At 39.1% G+C, this 20,128-nt stretch overlaps 1 protein-coding gene across 2 annotated transcripts in view; it reads left to right on the top strand.

Moving 5' to 3' along the window:
* LOC127571646 (constitutive coactivator of PPAR-gamma-like protein 1 homolog) overlaps positions 1 to 20,128 on the top strand; it is a 110,753-nt gene that overhangs the window by 71,567 nt on the left and 19,058 nt on the right. For both annotated transcript variants that reach the window (XM_052018223.1, XM_052018225.1), the window contains 5 exons: positions 2,347 to 2,596; positions 6,283 to 6,397; positions 8,132 to 8,341; positions 11,421 to 11,604; positions 14,817 to 14,955. In XM_052018223.1, the coding sequence (XP_051874183.1) occupies positions 2,347 to 2,596; positions 6,283 to 6,397; positions 8,132 to 8,341; positions 11,421 to 11,604; positions 14,817 to 14,955 (898 nt within the window). The remainder of the gene's footprint in view (positions 1 to 2,346; positions 2,597 to 6,282; positions 6,398 to 8,131; positions 8,342 to 11,420; positions 11,605 to 14,816; positions 14,956 to 20,128) is intronic.

Below are 20,128 nucleotides of genomic sequence, written 5' to 3'. Positions count from 1 at the left end.
ATAGTGGAGGGAGTGAATATTTCAGGTGTTGGATGAAGTGCTGCTTTGTTCTGGATTGTCTTGGCTTCATGAGAATTTTTTGGAGCCACCCTCACTGGGCAACTGAAGAGTATTGCATAACACAAATGACTTGTTCTTATGGATTGCCAAAAAACTTGGGGGCATAGACAGGAACTGAGGGAATTGTTGAGTTGCTCTCCACTGAATACCTAGTCTCTGATCTTGATGACACCCAGATGAGTTTATGTATTTACATCTTGAATTAGGAATTAAAAGTTTATAATAAAGTGACAAGTATGTGCAGATGTAAAAATTTAAATGTATGTTCAGCTGCATGTGCCGTTGCCCACAGTACTTCAGAACAAAGTGAATTTTTCAGAATAGTTTACTGATGATACAAATATAGTATTGTGTATGACTCTGGACCACTTGCATCACTGTATGTAGATCTGGCCAATTTACAACAGCATAATGCTGCATTTCTCCTTCCTTCCCTTCCAAAGCAACCCCTTTCCTTTTCCTCCACCAAACATCCATGAAAATTGTCCTTCTACATATTACCTATATATTAGACGTTAGACTAGTGTTAACAACATTCACGTTTTCACTTGTTTCATCGATAGTTGAAACCATGACAAGCATATAAATATGTAAAAGCAATGTCCTGTGGGTGCTGGAAATCTGAAATAAAAACAAAGTTTTGGAACCACTCTGCAAGTCTGGCAGTATCTGCAGAGGGTGCAACAGTGGTAATGTTTCATGTCTTTACACTTTATGAAATCTCTGAAAGATCAACTGTTTGAAATGTTATTGTTCAGAAATTGAAATGAAATGATGGAGCACGTGAAGGAAATTTGTAGATCCAGGGCTGTGTCCAGAAAGGTCATGGAGGAAAGAGGCCCAGGAATGAAGAAAGGGGAAATCAGAGGTCGGAAGAGAGATTCGTAAGCAGAGGAGTGGGTGCTGGATCAGCATTTACAAAGTGGGTGCTGGCTTGGCACGAAATTGGTAGGTAGTGATCAGGGCCTCTTTTGAGGTGGGGGGGGCATTGTCAATCTACAGGTACACTTGTGAGGATCACAGAAGAGTTCAGGCAGGAAGGTTGGCAGATGGGTTAGAGCAAGGGTCGGTAGGGTCTTTGGGAGGAAGCATCTACTGCAGAAAGAGGTTCCACTCTTGAGTGCAATGCCAATACCAATCAGTAGGGTGATTGGGTTGCATCCTTCGACCATTGGATTTGGGACAGAAGTTAAGGAGGCAGATTAGTGGATGGGGGTTGGGAGGGAACATGATAAAGTGAGGGAGTGAAAGTTGTGAGCAAGTGGTGGAGCACTTTCAGGGTACTGAGAAAAAAATCAGGTATATTCCTTAAGAGGACATCTCAGGCTACCCACCTTTAAGTTATGCTGAAGCTGGCCTCATGAGGTTGTGAAGGCTTTTTTCTGCATGAGGGCCCTTGGCCTGCATGGGCCACTCGTATGAGAACAGAAATCCAGGAAGTGGCATCCAGGTGTACATTGAATGTCATTGTGCAAATGTGGATCTCTTGTGCTTGCATGCACTGAGGACCTAAAAGAAATATCGCAGACTCTTGCACCTCTCATTAAGTCCTGAGTTTTTTTTTGTTTTCCTTATTACATTTTTATTTCCATTGGATTTCAATCATACAGCAAACAGAAACTTGGAACTGCATGATCCAGTTTGTAGTACTCAGCAGATTTGGCAGCATCTTTGGGGAGAGAAACAGTTAATGTTTCAGTTTGATGACCTTTCATTTTTTGCTCTTTGAGAGCTTAGGCCCAATCTACTTAATCTCTTCTTGTATGACAAACCTGCATGCCTTCTATCGTAAGTATACCCCTCCTTGGGTAGGGAGGTCAGACACTTACATGGTATTCCAGGGCCGTATATAATTGGAGCAAGTAGGATGCTTTTACTCTTGTACTCCAATCCTCTTGCAATAAAGGCCAATGTGCAGTTTGTCTTCCTTGTTTCTTACCTGCTTGATGACATTTAATGATTCTTATTCAGCTTTTAGTCTCACCACTGAAAAAAAAACTTCACTTATCTTTTTCCATATTGTATTCTCTTGGCCATGCCTTTGTCTATTTAGTTAGCCTATATCCCCCTGAATCCCCTCTACACCCTCCTCGCAGCCCAGATTGCTACCCAGCTTTGTATAATTCATAGATAAAATCCATATCTATTGGGATTTGTATGTTTCCTTAATGACGATTGTAATGTCATAAATTTTTCCACCAACAATTTGAAATAATAATGCAGATTGTTGTCATTAGAAAATGGAGTATAATTTAAATCAGTAATATCTATTGTTACTTTTTTCAGTTCCCCCCGTTTTAGTGAAGGAATGGGCTGCTTACAAGGGGAAATCACCCCAGACTCCAGAACTGGTAGAAGCACTTGCTTTTAGAGAGTGGACGTGTCCCAACTTAAAGAAGTTATGGCTAGGAAAAGCTGTGGAGGATAAAAACAGAAGAATGAGGGCATTTCTTGCCTGCATGAGATCAGATACACCAGCCATGCTTAATCCCTCAAACGTCCCAACACATCTTCTAGTTCTTTGCTGTGTGTTACGGTAAGAGAAACAAAGGAAAAAAAATAGTGAATGAAAACAGATTGTTTATATACAATAGACATATTGTATATAAACAGTCTATTTTCATTCAGTGTTTTTCACTATTTCACTATTATATGTCTATTGTATTTACCTTACAAGAACATATTTTTGTATAGTGGTAAGTGCCCTATCAAAATTTGAAAAAGTGTGTTTCTATAATATAATTGAATTAGCAGGATTATGAATGATCAAATAATTGAAAGTGTTCATATGCTTTTTTTCTCTAAAAAGTTAGTGAGTGAGGAGTGAGGCTCTAATTCTTTGTAAGAGCAGAGCACAAGTAGATGGCTCATGGTGTTTCCTGGGTGTTGCAGTGGGGGGGAGGCGGTGTAGGGGAAACATCACCCAAATGTTTTCATTTTCTTGCCTGTTAAATCCTGAAAATCCTTAAAAACTGGAGATCCAAAATTAAGAAGTTTATTTCTTTGCATGGTGAATCAGTACTAAGGGAACACAAACTTTAGATTGTGAACTTAATTGGAAAGGTTAAAAAAAAATCTCTGCCAACAGCTGGTGCAGTGAAGATTATACTAACAAGAGATTCGCCATCATCTGCGAGAAGGAATTCCCATGTATCTCCGTTTTATCTTGTTACCATCTCCCCTTATTCAAGGCTCTCCCACTAGTGGCAACATATACCCTGCCGTGGCCCCATAAAATAGAACCTAGAACATAGTACAACACAGGAACAGGCCCTTTGGCCGACAATGTTGTGCCGAACCAATTTCACTAGTAATAAAATGCCCAACTAAACTAATCCCTTCTGCCTACACAATGTCCATAACCTACCGTTTCCTTCACATTCATGTGCCTGTCTAAGAGCTTCTTGAAAACCCTTATCGTATTTGCCTCTACCACCACCCCAGGCATTACATTCTAGGCACCCACCACACTGTGTGTGTAAAAGAAAAACTGCCCTGCACATCTCCTTTGAACTTACTCCCTATCATCTTAAATGCATGCCCTCTGGTATTAGACATCTCAACCCTGGGGAAAAGATACTGGCTGTCTACATTATCTATGCCTCTCATAATCTTAAGAACTTCTATCAGATCTCCCCTCACCCTTTGCCGCTCCAGAGAGGACAACCCAAATTTGTTCAACCTATCCTCATAGCACATGCCCTCTAATCCAGGCAGCATCTTGGTAAACCTCCTCTGTAGCTTCTCCAAAGCCTCAACAGCCTTCCTATAATGGGGTGACTAGAACTGAATGCAATACTCCAGATGTGGCCGAACCAAAGTTTTATAAAACTGCAGCATAACTTCTGGACTCTTGAACTCAATGCCTCAACTAATGAAGGCAAGCATGCCATATGCCTTCTTTACCACTCTATCAACCTGTGTAGCCACTTTGTAGCAACTGTGTAGCCCCAAGATCCCTCTGCTCATCAACATTGTTAAGGGTCTCGCCATTAACAGTGTCCTGTCTCTTTACATTTGATCTCCCAAGGTGCAACACTTCACATTTGGCCAGGTTGAACACCATTTGCCGTTTCTCTGCCCATATCTGAAACTGATCTATATACCACTATATCCTTTGCAAGTCTTCTATGCTATCCACAACACCACCAACCCACCAATGTACATTTTCATCCAGGTCATTTATATACATCACAAACAGCAGAGGTCCCAGTACGGATCCCTGAGGAACACCACTAGTCACAGACCTCCAGCTAGAATAAGTCCCCTCGGCCACTACCCTCTGTCTTCTACGGGCAATCAAGTTCTGAATCCAAACAACCAATTCACCGTCGATCCCTTGCATCTTAATCTTCTGGATGAGCCTCCCCATGAGGGACTTTGTCAAACACCTTACTAAGCTCCATGTAGACAACATCCACAACTCTACCTTCAATCACCCTCGTCACCTCGTCAGAAAGCTCTATCAAGTTAGTAGGCCACGACTTGCCCTACACAAAACCACGCTGACTGTCTCTAATTAGGCTATGGTTTTCTAAATGCTCATAAATCCTATCCCGAAGGATCCTCTCCAGTAACTCCCCTACCAATGACGTGACACTCACCAGTCTATAGTTACCAGGATTATCCCTGTTTCCCTTCTTGAATAATGGAACATTAGCTACTTGCCAGTCCTCTGGGACCTTGCCTGTGGCCAGAGAGGACAAGAATATATTGGTCAAGGCCCCAGCAATCTCATCTCTTGTCTCCCTCAATAACCTGGGGTATATCCCATCAGCCTGGGGATTTATCCACCTTAATGCTCTTTAAGAGACCCAACACTACCTCCTCCTTTATCTTGAAATACATTAGCATATTAGTATGCTCCCCACCGATCTCCCCATTCTCCATGTCCTTCTCCTTGGTAAATACTGATGCAAAGTACTCATTAAGGACCTCACCCATATCCTCCACTTCCAAGCACGTGTTCCCTCCTTTATCTTTGAGTGGTCCTATCCTCTCTCTAGTTATCCATTTTCTCTTGATGTATGTATAGAATACCTTGGGGTTCTCTATAATCCTACTTGCCAAGGACTTTTCATGACCCCTCATGGCTTTCCTAATTCCCTTCTTGAGTTGCTTTCTGGCTTCTTTATAATTCTCAAGTGCTCTAATACATATCTTATACATTTCAGTTAGATCACCTCTCATTCATCCAAGCTTCAAAGACTAGAGATCCGACATTTTCTGTGCTCATAATAGGACAACCTTCTCATCCTAGGATTGAGCAGAGTGAATCTCTTTTGGATTCATCCAGTTAATCTATTCAAGTAAATAATTTGCCTTAAAATCTATGTTTCAACTTCAGCACACATCCTCTTTTGAGGGTCACTTTTTAAAATATCTTCTGCTGTCCATATAAACATCTAAAGATGTTCTCCTGCAAACTATTTTCATCACCTCCTCCAAAAATTCAATCAGATTCTTAAGGTATAACCTGTTATTTACAGATCTATGTTTTCTCTCTAATCTGTTCAAACTTTACAAGATGTTCAGTCTCCCTTTAATTTCCCAAAAGCGAATGTCAGTCTAAATGGTCTACAATTCTTTAACTCCCCTTCACTTTTTTTTAAACATATTTTTTCCTTTGCAGTGTTCTTGTTTAATGTTGGTGCATTGGTTAATTTTAAAGTGCAGTACAAATACTTGCTAAGTGTCATAACGAATACCTGCCACAATCTTAGCCAAGTCATTTGGTTGACAAATCATTTTTATTTAAATCCCTTTGTTTTGTCATAAAAACATAAGAAGTAGGAACAAGAGTAGGCCATCTGGCCTGTAGAGTCTGCTACGCCATTTACTCAGATCATGGCTGATCTAGCCGTGGACTCAGCTCCACCTACCTGCCTTTTCCCCATAACCCTTAATTCCCCTACTATGCAAAAATCTATTTAACTGTGTCTTAAATATATAATCTTAAATATAGTTTTCAATCACCTCAAGAAAAGCAAATTTAAATTGAAGGAGCTCTTTATTATGCTTTTTGGGCACTGACAGCCCTTTCTAAAAATCTGAATACAAATTTAGATGTTACGTTATGAGCAGTTTGTTAGTATTATCTAAACAATTATTTATACTAAGCAATTACTTTTTACTTATTAATTGACTAAATATCATTGTTTAGAATAACATGATTTGATTCAAAAATTAACTGAAGGAGCCTGTGTGTACATCTGTTTATAGCTACCTGTTGCAGTGGCCAGGAGCAAGGATTCTGCGTCGCCACGAACTCGATGCATTCCTTGCACAGGCTTTATCTCCAAAACTTTATGAACCAGATCAGCTACAGGAGCTTAAGGTAATCGACACTAACTAATTTTGTTAAAGAAGAGTAGGCATTTGATGAAACTTCTTAAAAAAAATTGTATACTAGTATATTTGCATAAGTTGAGTCAAAATAACCGAAGCTAAGATGGAAAGATGGGCAAAAACATCAATATCTGAAGCATTGTGTGATTGATTGTAATTGTTATTAAGTGTTTACTCCTCACTTTTAAATTAAATTTGTTTATTTTAAATATGACTGCTTTACAAATTGATTGTAATCTTCAGGGCAGCGTGCATGTTTTGCAAAATTTTGAACCTGTGTTTTTGTTCATGCAAATTATTTTTCCATTTGTGTAGTAAAGTGGTAAAGGATCTAATGCTGAGTGCAACTGGGTGAACTTTATCAAAAGTTTATTTAAAACTGGAGCTCAGAATTTGAATCTCAGAAAATCTAAGGGGCAGTGGCTATGTGATTATGCAGATGACTGAGTAGCAAAGTGGTGAATAGATGCTGTTTGGGCTACTATTAAGTGTCTGTTAGTATTTCCCAGGCCATTTTTAATGTAAACTCGCACCCAAAATTTATTTGAGCCTCAAGTTTTGGTGTCTCGAGGTGTGAGCGTAAAGGAAACTGTAATTTTGGTTGATTGGCAAAATCTGTAACTCTTCTATGCCATCAAGTTTATCTCCAGTTATTACTTCAATTTCAGATATGAGCCCCAATAATAATCCAATGTTATAGAAATATTGCAAGATATTACAGAAACAGTGGATTGCTAAATTACTGTTTTTGGATGTAAACTGAGATAATCTCAACTGCTTTGATCTTTGCATATTATCGTATTCTCTTCATTAAAAATATTTGCTCAGTCGACCTCTGTTTTTGGCCCACTTTTAAATATTATGCCAGTGGAAAACTTGTGCTGCACATGTGTAATCACTCTGCCATGTGATTTATGGTCAGGAGAAGTTAATATTATCAGTTACAAAATATAAGGTAAACCTGAGGTTTTGAATTGCCTTAATTCACTTTCAGGAACATTCTCCTGCTTTTCAGGAATGATTACAAATGGTCACTTAATTAATCTTTTTAATTGGGTTACGTGATGGTATAATGGTTTTATCAATGGACTAGTAAACCAAAGGCCTTGGTCGATAATCCAAAAAATCTGATTCATCGTGCTGGTTTAAGATTTTGAATCTAGTTTTGCAAAACCTGTAAATGATGAGAAAATTTGATGCTGAGGTTAGCTTTAAGACTGTTGTTAAAACAAAAACTAGCTGGTTCATTGATGTCTTTTGAGAAAGGAAACCTTGCAACTTCAGTACTTCAGCTCTAGGTGCCCAAATGTGATTAATTCTAAATGGCCTGGATTGTAGAGATAGCAATGATTTGAGAAGAAGCTCATTGTTTCCTGCAGATGGTGTTTGGGGATGGCAATAAATGGCTTGGCCAACAAAGTCCATATCTTGATTGAAAAAAAACAAAAATCTTGAGGCATTAATGCAGTTGAAGCTACTGAACATAACTACCTACAGTTGAGGATCCCTGAGAAGTTTTGCTCATTCAACTTTGCATAGATTGTGCAGTGGGCATCCAGAGAAGGATAGGTGAAGGCCCTATTAGCATACTGCAAGCAATGTCAACCAAATGTAATAAGTGGATGATCCTGTTGGCCTCCACGAAAAATACTTATCATCAGCATTTTCACTGACAGCAATCTTGCTTCATATTTATTAATGAATCTTGTGTTTTTGATTTCAGATTGAAAGCCTGGATCCCCGTGGTATTCAACTTGGAGCACTGTTTATGAGTGGGGTCGATATGGCACTTTTTGCAAATGATGCATGTGGGCAGCCAATTCCATGGGAGCACTGCTGTCCGTGGATGTACTTTGATGGCAAACTTTTCCAAAGCAAGCTTATAAAAGTGAGCCGGGAAAAGATACCCTTGATTGACCTCTGCGATGGTCAGGTATGGATTGTAATAAATGTGCAGTGTGCAATTAACTTTTTTAATGTATGAATAATAGGTAATATATTTAAAGATACTTGATTAGAAAAGTTTGACATTAGTATTTTTGTGATTTTGTATTTTTTGTAATTAAACTTGATTAGCATGAGGAAGCATTCCCAGTGAAGAGAGCAGTAATGAAATCAGTGATAAAATTAATCATTATAGCATTATATATAGAAAATGTATTACTGACAGGCTCAAAATACTGCCCTCTCTGCTGCTGTGCTGGAAACCTGGGGCAAACCCTCCCCTCCCCATTGCTGCACCCTGCTTGGGCAGTGTTATGGGGGTACCAGTGTATTCCCGTGTCATAAAGATCGTCTTTAGAAAATAAACTATAGTTCTCTGTTTTATACAATATCAAAGGCAGCTCTGAACAGCTCAGTTAAAATGGCACAGGATGTCATTCTGTGTATGCAACTTGATGTTTAAAACTTCAGTGAACAAGAGTGCCATTATGTGATCTGTCACAATCAAAATAATCAGTGATTTGATCACTGGGCTAAACTCCATTGAGCCAAGATGGGCCCTGAGTTCCTTCTCATTGCCATCCAGTGATGTATTTGAATAAGTGATCACCATCATGCTGCGTGGTGAAGATCAGTTCACATTATCTACGTGTGATATTTCCACACCATTCAACAGTTCAGCAATATTTTCAGTCTAAACATATTCATAGGGTTTTCTTGAACTAATTACTAGAAGGGTACCAAATGATGCAACACCATCCTCAAAGGGGAGGAAAATTATCACTGATATATTTCTTCTAAACAAAGTTGTTCAATATTCATAATTAAACTTTTTAACTTAAATATCTTGGCTGTCTTTTTCTCTTTTATCTGTAAATCTTCTTTTCTTTTGACATGGGTCCATTGTTTTCTCAAGTATATAAAATGAAAATTTATTTCCTTCAGAAATCGGTGGTAATTTATTTAATCAAAAATATTCTAACCTGAGGGCACAATGAGAGCCATAGAAGTAACTCATTAACAGATGTTGCATGTTATCCATATGCTTTCCATTGATGACACATTAGCCCTCTCAACTTGCTTAGGTGATTCCCAACTCTTGCAAAACAGTCCACTATGTTGATATTTTCTGTGTTTCTCAGTTTAAAAGTGTTTTTACTGATCAAACTGGCATTTTTTTGCGCCATTATTCTGGCCTCCTTCACTCTCTCAGTTGGTATCAATCAGTGTCATCCATTTTCTCTTGGTCTCTATCCTATCACAGAGATTCCCTTTGTTCTCCCACCTCTTCTATTCCCTGCACTTTAAGATGCCTGTCCAGTTTTCCCTGTCCAAATGAAAGGTCTCCAATCTGAAACATTAATGCTGTTCTTTCCACAGATGCTGCTTGACCAGCTGAGTATTTCAACATTCTCTGTTTCTATTAAGGAATTTGGTGCTTTGTTTGTTAATGCCATTCAATTATCTCTGGTTTCGTAGTGCATGCTGCTTGGGAAAGGTGGTAGAGCCTAAATGAATAATTCATGTTCTTTTAAAATTTACTCCCTGGTTGTAGGCATTGCTGAAAAGTAAGCGTTTATTCCCCATTTATTTATTCCCCATTGTTGTCCCAGTGGTTTTCATAGAAATTACTTGCTTGTAAGGCCATTTCAGGCAATCATTAAGAGACACCAGTGGCATATTGGATTAAATAAAACAACCAGATGAAGACAAACTGATCTTGGCTATTCATTTCATTTATATATTATACAGCTGAAAGAAAATAATTCTTAGACAGTACGGGGGAAGCTTTGGCTGCCAGATTTTTTTTAAGGACGTATCATCAATTCCCTTAGAAACTGAACATTACATCCATTTCTCCAACACATTCAAGTAATGCAGTTATATACTTGATATTTGGTTAAATGGCTTCACTGCACATATTTTTATATTTTTATTTAATTATTTTGATGGGGATTTGTACACTGTGTTTGTATTTCGAGTAAGTACACAATATTTTGTGATTAAAAGGGATTGTTGTGCTTCCATAATTGTTTCAGCTCTATGAAGATTAGAAGAGCCAAGCACATGTTCTATTTATAATAATAATAATAATGTCCTAAACCCTTGAACAACCAAATAATCTAGTTTAGATTACGATTACTAGTCAAAATAGGTGGACGTCACAACAAATGTTTGATATTTTAACACCATCAGTGTATTTTTAGATACCAGTAAGAAGCTGCAAATTGTTATTTAGAATAAAAAGCCTGTTTTCTGTAGTGGTGACCATGAAGCTAATGGATTGTTGTAAAATCCCGTCTCGTTCTCTGATATCCTATAGGGAAGGAAATCCACTGAGGAGCTTGACTTTTAGCTGCTTACTGAAATAGCCTGCAAGGCACTCTGTTCAGGGGTTAATGGGGGATGGATAAATGCCAGTCATACCAGCAATGGATCAAGATTTTTTTAAATCCCTAAAAGTTGGCCATTTTTACTTGATGTTTAAAATCAGTTTATCAACAGATTGTAAAATCAGTTTCATAGTAACAAAAAGATTTGGTTCTAATCTTGGAATATGAGGACTACAAAATGAGCTGCTAGAGGAACTTGGCGGGTCAGGCAGCATCTGTGGAAGGAAATGGACAGTCAAACGTTTTGGGTCAAGAGCCTTCATCTGGACTGAAAGAGCAGAGGGGAGATAGCCAGTATAAAGAAGTGAAGGGGAGGGGTGGTGCAAGAGCTGATGAGCAATAAATGGATCCAGGTGAGGGGGGGGGGGGTGGATCGGCAAGTGCAGTCGGGGAGCTGGCAGAGGTGGCTTGGAAAGAAGGGCGCATGTCAGAAGGCCTGAGCAGTTCAGAAGGAGAGAGAAAGGGACAGAAGGGGAGCGTGTGACCCGAAACTGGAGAATTCATTGTTCATACCATTGGGTTGTAGACTACCCAGACAGAATATGAGATGCTGTTCAACATGGTAGTTAATATGCCACTGTTCATGTTTGCTTTATTGACTTTAGTAATGTTTCGAGGAACAGTAATAATACAAGCATTCCAGGGTTTAAAATAATATTTTACAATTAATTTTAGGCTGATCAAGCTGCAAAACTTGAGAAGATGCGTCAGAGTATTCTGGAAGGCTTAAACCTTTCCAGGCAAGGTCATCCTATTGCTTATCCTCCTCCAGCAACCATGCATTTTTATCCAACTGCAGTTTATCCACGACCTGTTGGACCAATGCTGTCACACCATAATAGAGGAAGAGGTGTGGGTGGTAAGTAGCATTACTATTTTGTCTATACTGAAGCTTGAAATTTCATTAAATTTAAGTGTTTTTTCTTAATTTGTTAGTTTTTTTTACTTGGCAGCCCTTTATGGCTTTGAAATATTTGAACATATGATTTTAGTTCTGATTTATCAACTCATATTAAAAGCTACCAGGTTAAATAAGTATCTTGGAAACATGATGTATGGTGTCAAAAGTCCAAGATTTTAGGAAGTCCAATTATTTTAAGAAACTCTGTATTTTCGATAAATTAGAATTTCAGAGGTGTATGATATTGTACATTTGGCATATGCAACTAACATGAAATTTCTACATTGACTTGTGTGATTTACCTTGATAGGATTGATTTTTGCATCAGGATTTTTAATTAGCACCAGTGCCCAATTTAAATATTTGTAAACAGCATATATTCTTTTCAGTGGTATAACATTTTAAACCTTCCATTGCAGTCTGACTTTGGTCTGTTCAATAATCAACTTGTTGGAATCGATTTTCAGCTATCCAATATCCAGCTTAACTTCATTTTGGCAGATACAAATCTTGGAATTTAGCTCAACGAAGCACTTTTTGCCTCTAAATCTGTGAATAAAATATGAGAAGGGATCACTCTTAAGAATGCTTATTGAGCATCGGATCAGTCCTACCTTGCAGAAGACTTGGATAATCAAGTTCAATATATTGCCTTCCAGCAAACACCCGAATCTTTGGAGTTGCCTGAAGCCAAAATTGGCACAGTGACCCATTTCTGTTCTCAGACCTGTACCAGATGATAACCATTAATTCAGTTTTTTAATAACATCTTGGCTTTTGACTAAGTATTAATCCGAATCAGTCTGAGCATCAGGTTGTGGTTGAATGTCTCCATCACACTACTACTTAGTTGCAAGATTGCTTCCGCAAGTGATTGCATACTTTTTTGTCAAGGATATTGTTCAACTTCTTTTCCTCCCCATCTTTAGGAACTGTGAAACATTTTTGGGGAAAAAATAGCTTTACTATTATTTATTTTCATTTTTACATAATATGATAATAGAAATATAAGAGTTAAGTGATATGTTGAATTACTGTGTTGATCAGTTGATTCTTCTTTTGAATTCAGCCTAGTTTTATGGGACTGAAATTATCTGGTACCTTAAGTGTCTTAATGTGAAATTATAATGTTAGTTCACTGTGCAGAGCAGTTTTTAATTGATTAGGAACATTATTTGGGTCAAAAGAATGAGCGATGTAAGAATTAAAAGAAATTAGGACATATACAGTGAACAGTAAATGGTACCATCTTGTTTTTGAACAGACAGACCTTAAGGTTCAAGTTCATTGTTTTCTGAAAGCTGGCAACACAGACAGATAGTGTGGTGAAGAAGGCATATGGTACGCTTAGCTTCATAGTTCGGGGCACAGAATTATAAAAGTTGGGATGTTAGACTGCACTTGGAGTATTGTGTGCCATTCTAGTTGCCACATTATATATAGACAGAATATGTTGGAGACAAGACCAAGGAAATTCAGCAGGATGTTGCCTGGATTGGAGAGCTTTAGTTCTTGGGAGTGATTGGATAGGCTGGGTTTGGAATTGGAATTAGTTTATTATTGTCACATGTACCGAGGTACAGTGGAAAAACTTGCCTTGCATACTGCTCATAAAAATGAATTCATTACACAGTGCATTGAGGTAGTATAAAGTGAAACAATAACAGAATGCAGAATAAAGTGTAACAGCTGCAAAGAAAATGCACTGCAGGTAGACAATAAGGTGCAAGGTCATTGTGAGGTCAAGAGTCCATTTTATTGTACTAGGGAACCATTCAGTAGTCTTATAACAGTGGGATAGAAGCTGTCCTTGAGCCTGGTGGTACGTGCTTTCAGGCTTTTGTACCTTCTGTCTGATGGGTGATGGAATAAGAGAGAATGTCTGGGGTGGGTGGGGTCTTTGATTATGCTGGCTGCTTTACTGAAGCAGCGAGAAGTATAGACCGAGTCCATTGAAGGGGAGGTTGGTTTCCATGATGTGCTGAGCTGTGTCCACACCTCCCTGGGGTTTGTTTTCCCTGGAGAGAAGGAGGCTGTAGGGGTATAAAAAAATTAAAAGAGGCATAGATATGGTAGATAGAATCTTTCTCCCCATGGTTGGGTTATCATAAGCAAGAGGGCAAAGGTTTAAGGTGAGTAGAAGCAGCTTTAAGGGGGATTTGAGGGGAAAATCTTGTAAATAGAGAGTGATTGATATGTGGAACTCACTGCCAGAGGAGGTGCTGGAGTCAAATACAATCACCATATTTATGAGACATTCAAACATGCAGTTAAATACAAACCTAATGTGGCCAAATGCAATTAATGTAGATAGACAAAATATAAGAAGCATCCATTTCTGTGCAGTAGAACTCTCTGGCTCTATGATTCTAAGTGTGCATTGTCCAGTGGGAAAGGAGTTTTCTGTACTGGCGTTAATGCAGTTTGGGACTGTTTACCTAACCTATATATGCATAAAACTACTTCTTTTCGGCATCAGGCAATTGAATATAGTAGCAGGAGCATATTTTCGGTTATTGGTGCTCTGCTGCTGCACCCATCAAGCACAACCATCAGAGTGCATAAGAATCACTCAGCTGCAGTATTTGATCTTGATCCTGAGGCAAAATATGAAAGATGAAATATTCTCCAGCTCTCATTTGAGGCACAGTGGTTTACCACTTCCAAAGAGAGCCTCAGTTTTTAAAACTTTTTTTAAAAATACTAGCATATACTTGCTTATGTGGGGATAATTGAAGCTGGAAGGGGTGATTCTTCAGTTTTAAGAAACAATGTAATTAAATGTTTTTATTAAATGTTTCTGCATGGTAAATGAACTGCTTGATGATGGATAACTTAATGCCAATCCATCTTCATTATATGCCATGAAAGTGAGGAGCTCTATTGGCAACTGCACCAACTATGCCTATCAGTATAATAGTTCTTCAGCAGTGTGTGAAAAGATACTTAAGATGTAGCAACACATATATTTAATGCAACTATAGAATTTATATTTGTAGTCAGTGTGGCCATTAATTTTGTATATTTTGACCTCCAGAAGTTTTCTTTTCACTTTGGTAATTCTTTGACCAGATTATCAAAGGTTTGTCGATACACTTTTATATTTTCCATTGTCAATTTGATCTACTAAAGAATACTGTACATATTAACTACAACTTTTCCATTTGCAGGTGTTCAGCCAATGCCCTCTCAAGGAGGAAAACTGGAGATTGCAGGGACAGTTGTGGGCCAATGGGCAGGGAGCAAGCGTGGGCGTGGCAGAACAGCTTTCCCTTTGCAAGTTGTTTCCGTGGGGGGACCAGCCAGAGGGTATGTTGACTGTTGTACATGTAATAGAGTCCACTCAATGTGTTCATATTCTTGCAGAGTTTGAATTTATGACATGAAACGTTTAACTAATTGATGTAAGATCAAACAAAAAAGAATGGATTTCCCAGTACAATGAGGATGTATTTGCTCCTTTTCTAAGACCCTGGGCAGAATTCAAGTAATGGATGCTGTGTACCCATTTAAATATCATTGAACCTGTCCATACAGTTTATCAGTTACTTCCAATGTCAAAAACACATTGAGAAACAACATCACTTTCAATTGAGGAAGGCAACAAGTTTTGCCTGTAGCACTATTAATACCTGCTTGTTCAGGAGCCCTTTACTGTTGATATTCCATGGCGGGCCTGTTTAAAATAAAAAGGATTTGCAGGGGTACCCTTTTTTTTTAAAGTATTTATTTAAAGAGGTATTATCCGCAACCTTCAAAGTCCATGTTCAGTGAGATAAAGAAAGCCGCATCTGGTCTCTTAAGTGATGTAAAAGATTCCAAGGGGTTAGGATCCCTCAATTACCATTAATAAAAGCAGATTATTTGATCATTACTACATTGCTTTTTTGTGGAAGCTTGCTGTGCACAATTTCACTGCCTTGTTTCTTACATTGCAGCAATGACTACATTTCCAAAGTACTTTGTTGGCTGTAAAGTGTTTTGGGATGCCCTGAAAGGATTGTGAAATATGTTATTATAAATTCTGTCTTTCTTTGCTAAAAAGCAATGAAAAGATCTTGTATTTCTAATTGCCATGGGTTTTCTAGAGTTTTTAGAATGTTTGTACTGGGTATGAAATTTAAACTTAAACCCTTCAACGTAGTGAATATAATCTGTCCAATAAATTGGCATTTAAGTTTTCAATTAAATTGCTTAAGCAGTTTTCATTTTGATATAGGGATTGCATTTTCAGCAATTTTACTGAGCATTTAAAATGTCCTGAGATTCAATAAAACAATATGATATTCTGGTTAGAACCACATGCTGTTGTTCTGTATTATTTTTATTTTGCCTGAGGAGAAATTTTTGTCTCATGCAGCCAGTTATAATGTCCCAAGGCAATTTATGCTTCATATTTTTGCTGGAAGTATAATTATTAAATGTGCCACTCAGTAGAAACGGCTGTTAGTCTTTTTATTTGAGAACTTAGAAATATTTTTATCTCTAGCTTTCTGACTTGCTGGGGGGGGTTTAAAATACTAAGCACCAAATAATTTTGTGAGAACCCTGAACATAAATGCACAGACTTTTAGATTGTAGGGTGGATTTTTTTTGATTTTATGCAATCAACTGGGATGCGCACACAGAAGATCGGCACACGGTCTGCGATTTTTTTTCTCTCACTGGTGACAGTAGGTGGAAAATAATTGGCACCTGTGGTTTTTTTAAACTCATTGTACCTTTCCAATGGTAAAGGACTTGAAGAAAATCTGCCCAATGTTTCATGTCAGTTTTGTGTGTGTCCAGATGTTTTTGACTTTCGTCATTATGAATGATAGGAAACGAGCAATCTTATGTAAAATTAAAAGACATACCAGTTATATTGTCTATTCTAATGAATTAAAAAAGGCTATTTTCAAGACAACTGCAAGAAGCCTGAAGAGCAAAATAGTGGCAACATCCAAACACAGGTCGTATTTCAAGTGATCTGTGACCAAAAGCATGGGAGATAATTTTGCTGCCTTAAAATGATAGTAGTACTGCCGGTGTGCTGTGATTTTCAAGCCTAAGTGTGGGTAATTTGTATAACTTTACAGAATGTGTTACCTTATTCCCAAGAAATTCTGTTTTTTTTAAAACCTCATCTTCCATCTGGGCAAGTTGCACCCTGTAGGACTCATTATAGAATTCTCCAGCTTCAGATAACTTGCTCTTTCTTTCTGTTTGTATCAGGACTGGCCATTTTTGCTCACCATTCCTCTCTCGCTTCCCTTTCTCTTTCATTTGTACATTCTAGTCTGCTGGTCACATCCCAGTAGGCTAGACTATACAACATCACTCAGACTTCACAATATTAACAACATGTCACAGACAAAGGAACTTAACTGCCCATGTAATGGCTGCATTATTTCACCCAATTACAAACATCCCTTTGTTCCACCCATTGCCCTTCCCTACTTTCTCTGCTACCTATACTAACTTGCTATCTCTCTTTCTCAGCTTTGATGAAGGGTCTTCAACCTGAAACAATAAGGGTTTCTCTTTCTACAGATACTGCCAGGTATCTATGGAGATTGAAACAGTGCTCAATACCCCTGTTTGATGACTGTCCCCTTCACCATCAGCAGTCCAAAGGTCATTAATCAAAATATCAACCGTGACTCCCACAGAAGCCATCTAATATGCTGCGCTCCCCAGCATTCCTGCTCTTACACCAGAATCCTCACACAAACTGGAATTGCTGGTTACCTAAAGAAGTTCCAGCCTAAGATTGAATTATTTAGCATGATAGGACAAAAATAGAAAATACTGGAAATCTTCAGCAGGTCGGGTAGATTTGGTGGAGAGGAAAACATTTGATATTTCAGGTCAATGGAATTTTGTTAGAGCTGGTAGAAGCTATGATGAAATCCAGTCTTCAAGGAAAGGGTGGAGGGCAAGAGAAATTAAGTGACAAAAAGGATAATTGAGCCTGGTGAACGAGGATGGTAAAGGGTCCTAGTACAGCAAACAGTTAAGAAGTCATATGGTATAAAGGCCTTCATTGCACAAGGTTTGACCATAGGAGGATGTTTTACTACCATTACAGGGCCTTGGTGAGACCATACTTGGAGTATTATATGAAAGCTTTAATTTCCTCACCTAAGGATAGTTGGACTTTGATATGAGGGGAGGTTGGATTGACCTAGATTATGTTCGCAAGAGTTCAGAAGAATAAGATGAGATCTTGTATTCTGACAGGACTCCCAGGTTATATGCAGGGAGAATATTTCTCTTGGCTTTGGGTAGGGGGAAAGGGATCTTGAACTAGATGTCCCAGTCTCAGGATAAGACATATAGGCTTGAGATGAGAAATGTCTTCACTCAGGATGATGAACTTGTGGAACAGTGAACCACAAAGCTGAAGAGGCATCATGTCATTGATTATAGTTAAGAAAGATGTGATTGATTTGTTGACACAAAGGGCACCATGGATGAAGGGAATATGGTTTTGAGGTAGATGATTAGCTGTGATAATATTGAAAAGTGGCATAGTCTCGAAGAGCCCAATGGCCTATTGCTAATGGCCTAAACAGCAAATGGCTGTTTTTTATGTTCCTTTGCAAAAGTTAGATGAAGAAAATACAGGTTTGAATACATTTCACCAGCAGAAAAGTGAAACTAAAGCTCTAAATGCTGAAAATATGAGATGTGGAGATTGGCCAAATGGCTGACAGCATCAGCAAAGACACTGGTGGCTTGGCAGTGGTGGAGGACAGCTGTTGTCATCCTGAGAGAGGACTGTAGATTCATGCTGTTGACAGCACTGCCACTTTGAAAGGGAGTGGTAATTTAGAGTTGTACCACACAAACAGGCCCTTTGGCCTGCCATGTCCATGCTGACCATTTTGCCCATCTGCACTGATCCCATTTGCCCTCATTAGTTCTATATCCTATGTCTTGCCTATTTAAGCGTCTGTCTAATTGTCTCTTAAACAGTTATTGGAGTTCCAGGTAGCAGCCATTGTCTGTGTAAGAAAAAAACCTTCCTCTCAATTCCCCTTTTAAAATTCCTACTCTCACCTAAAACCTATGCCCTCTTGTTTTTGATACCCCTACCATGGGAAAAAGATTCTGACTATCTTCCCTATCTGTTCCTCTGATAATTTTATATACCTCTATCAGGTCACCCTTCAGCCTCCTTCACTCCAGGGAAAACAAGCCCAGCCTAGCCAATCTCCCCATAACTAAAGTCCTCCAAACCTGTGGTGTGGCAACCAGAACTCCAAATGTGGTCTAAAGCAGTGTTTGTAAAGTTGTAGCAAAACATCTCAACCTTTATATTCCATTTGAACTGCAAGGTCCCTCTGTTTATCGACGTTCCTTGATCCCCTACCATGTACTATATAATCCTACCTCAATTTGACTTCTCAAAAGGCATCACCTCACATCTGTCAGGATTAAATTCCATCTGCCAAATATCTACCCAACTTTCCATCATATCAAAGTTCAAATATTTATTAGAGAAACAAAGGACTGCTGATGCTGGAATCTAGATGAAAAACACTATGATGCTGGAGGAACTCAGCAGACCAGGCAGCATCCTGGAGAAAAGCATTCGGTCAACATTTTGGGTCAGGACTCTTCTTCAGAACTGAAGATAGGAAAAGAGGAAACTCAATATATAGGAGGGAAAAGCAGAGCAGTGATAGGTGGACAAAAGAGGGGAGGCGGGTTGGGCACAAGGTGGTGATAGGTAGATGCAGGTAAGAGATAGTGATAGGCAAGTGCGGGGGAGGAGGGGAGAGCAGATCCACCGGGGGACGGGTCAAAGGTAAGGAGAGAAAAAAAAGATGGGTAGAAAAGGGAGATAGGCTAGGAAAGGGAAGAAGAGAAGAGGCATGATGGAGGTGTGTTGGGGGGGAGGGGGAAGAGGTGTGGGGATTACTTAAAGTGGGAGAATTCAATGTTCATGCCGTTAGGCTGCAAGGTTCCAAGATGGAAAATGAGGTGCTTTTTCTCCAGTTTGCGCTTGGCATTCTCCTGGCAGTAGAGGAGGCCAAGGACTGACATATCTGTGATAGTGTGGGAGGCTGAGTTGAAATGACTAGCAACGAGGAGATCACGGTTATGGACAGAGCGCAGGTGTTCTGCGAAATGGTCACCTAGTCTGCATTTGGTCTCACCAATGTAGAGGAGGCCACACTTGGAGCACCAAAGGCAGTAGATGATATTAAGGGAGGTACAGGTGAATCTCTGTCTCACTTGAAAGGACTGTTTGGGTCCCTGGATGGAGGTGGTGTAGGGGCAGGTGTTGCATCTATGGTGGGGGCAGTGGAAAGTTCCTGGTTTGGGAGCAGGATGGGTGGGTGGTGGTGGAGGTGAACTAGGGAGTTGTGGAGAGAGCAGTCCTGCCGAAAGACAGAAAGGGATGGGGAGGGGAAGGTATGCTTGGTAGTGGGGTCTGAATATGTTGAGATGGGGGCATAGAGGTATGAAGGTGAGGCCTTTGCTGAGAACA

This window comes from Pristis pectinata, chromosome 6, assembly GCF_009764475.1.
Source record: "Pristis pectinata isolate sPriPec2 chromosome 6, sPriPec2.1.pri, whole genome shotgun sequence".
Classification (NCBI taxonomy): Eukaryota; Metazoa; Chordata; class Chondrichthyes; order Rhinopristiformes; family Pristidae; genus Pristis; species Pristis pectinata.
Note: the sequence above shows the minus strand (reverse complement) of the source record. Positions and strands in the feature narration are given on the sequence as shown.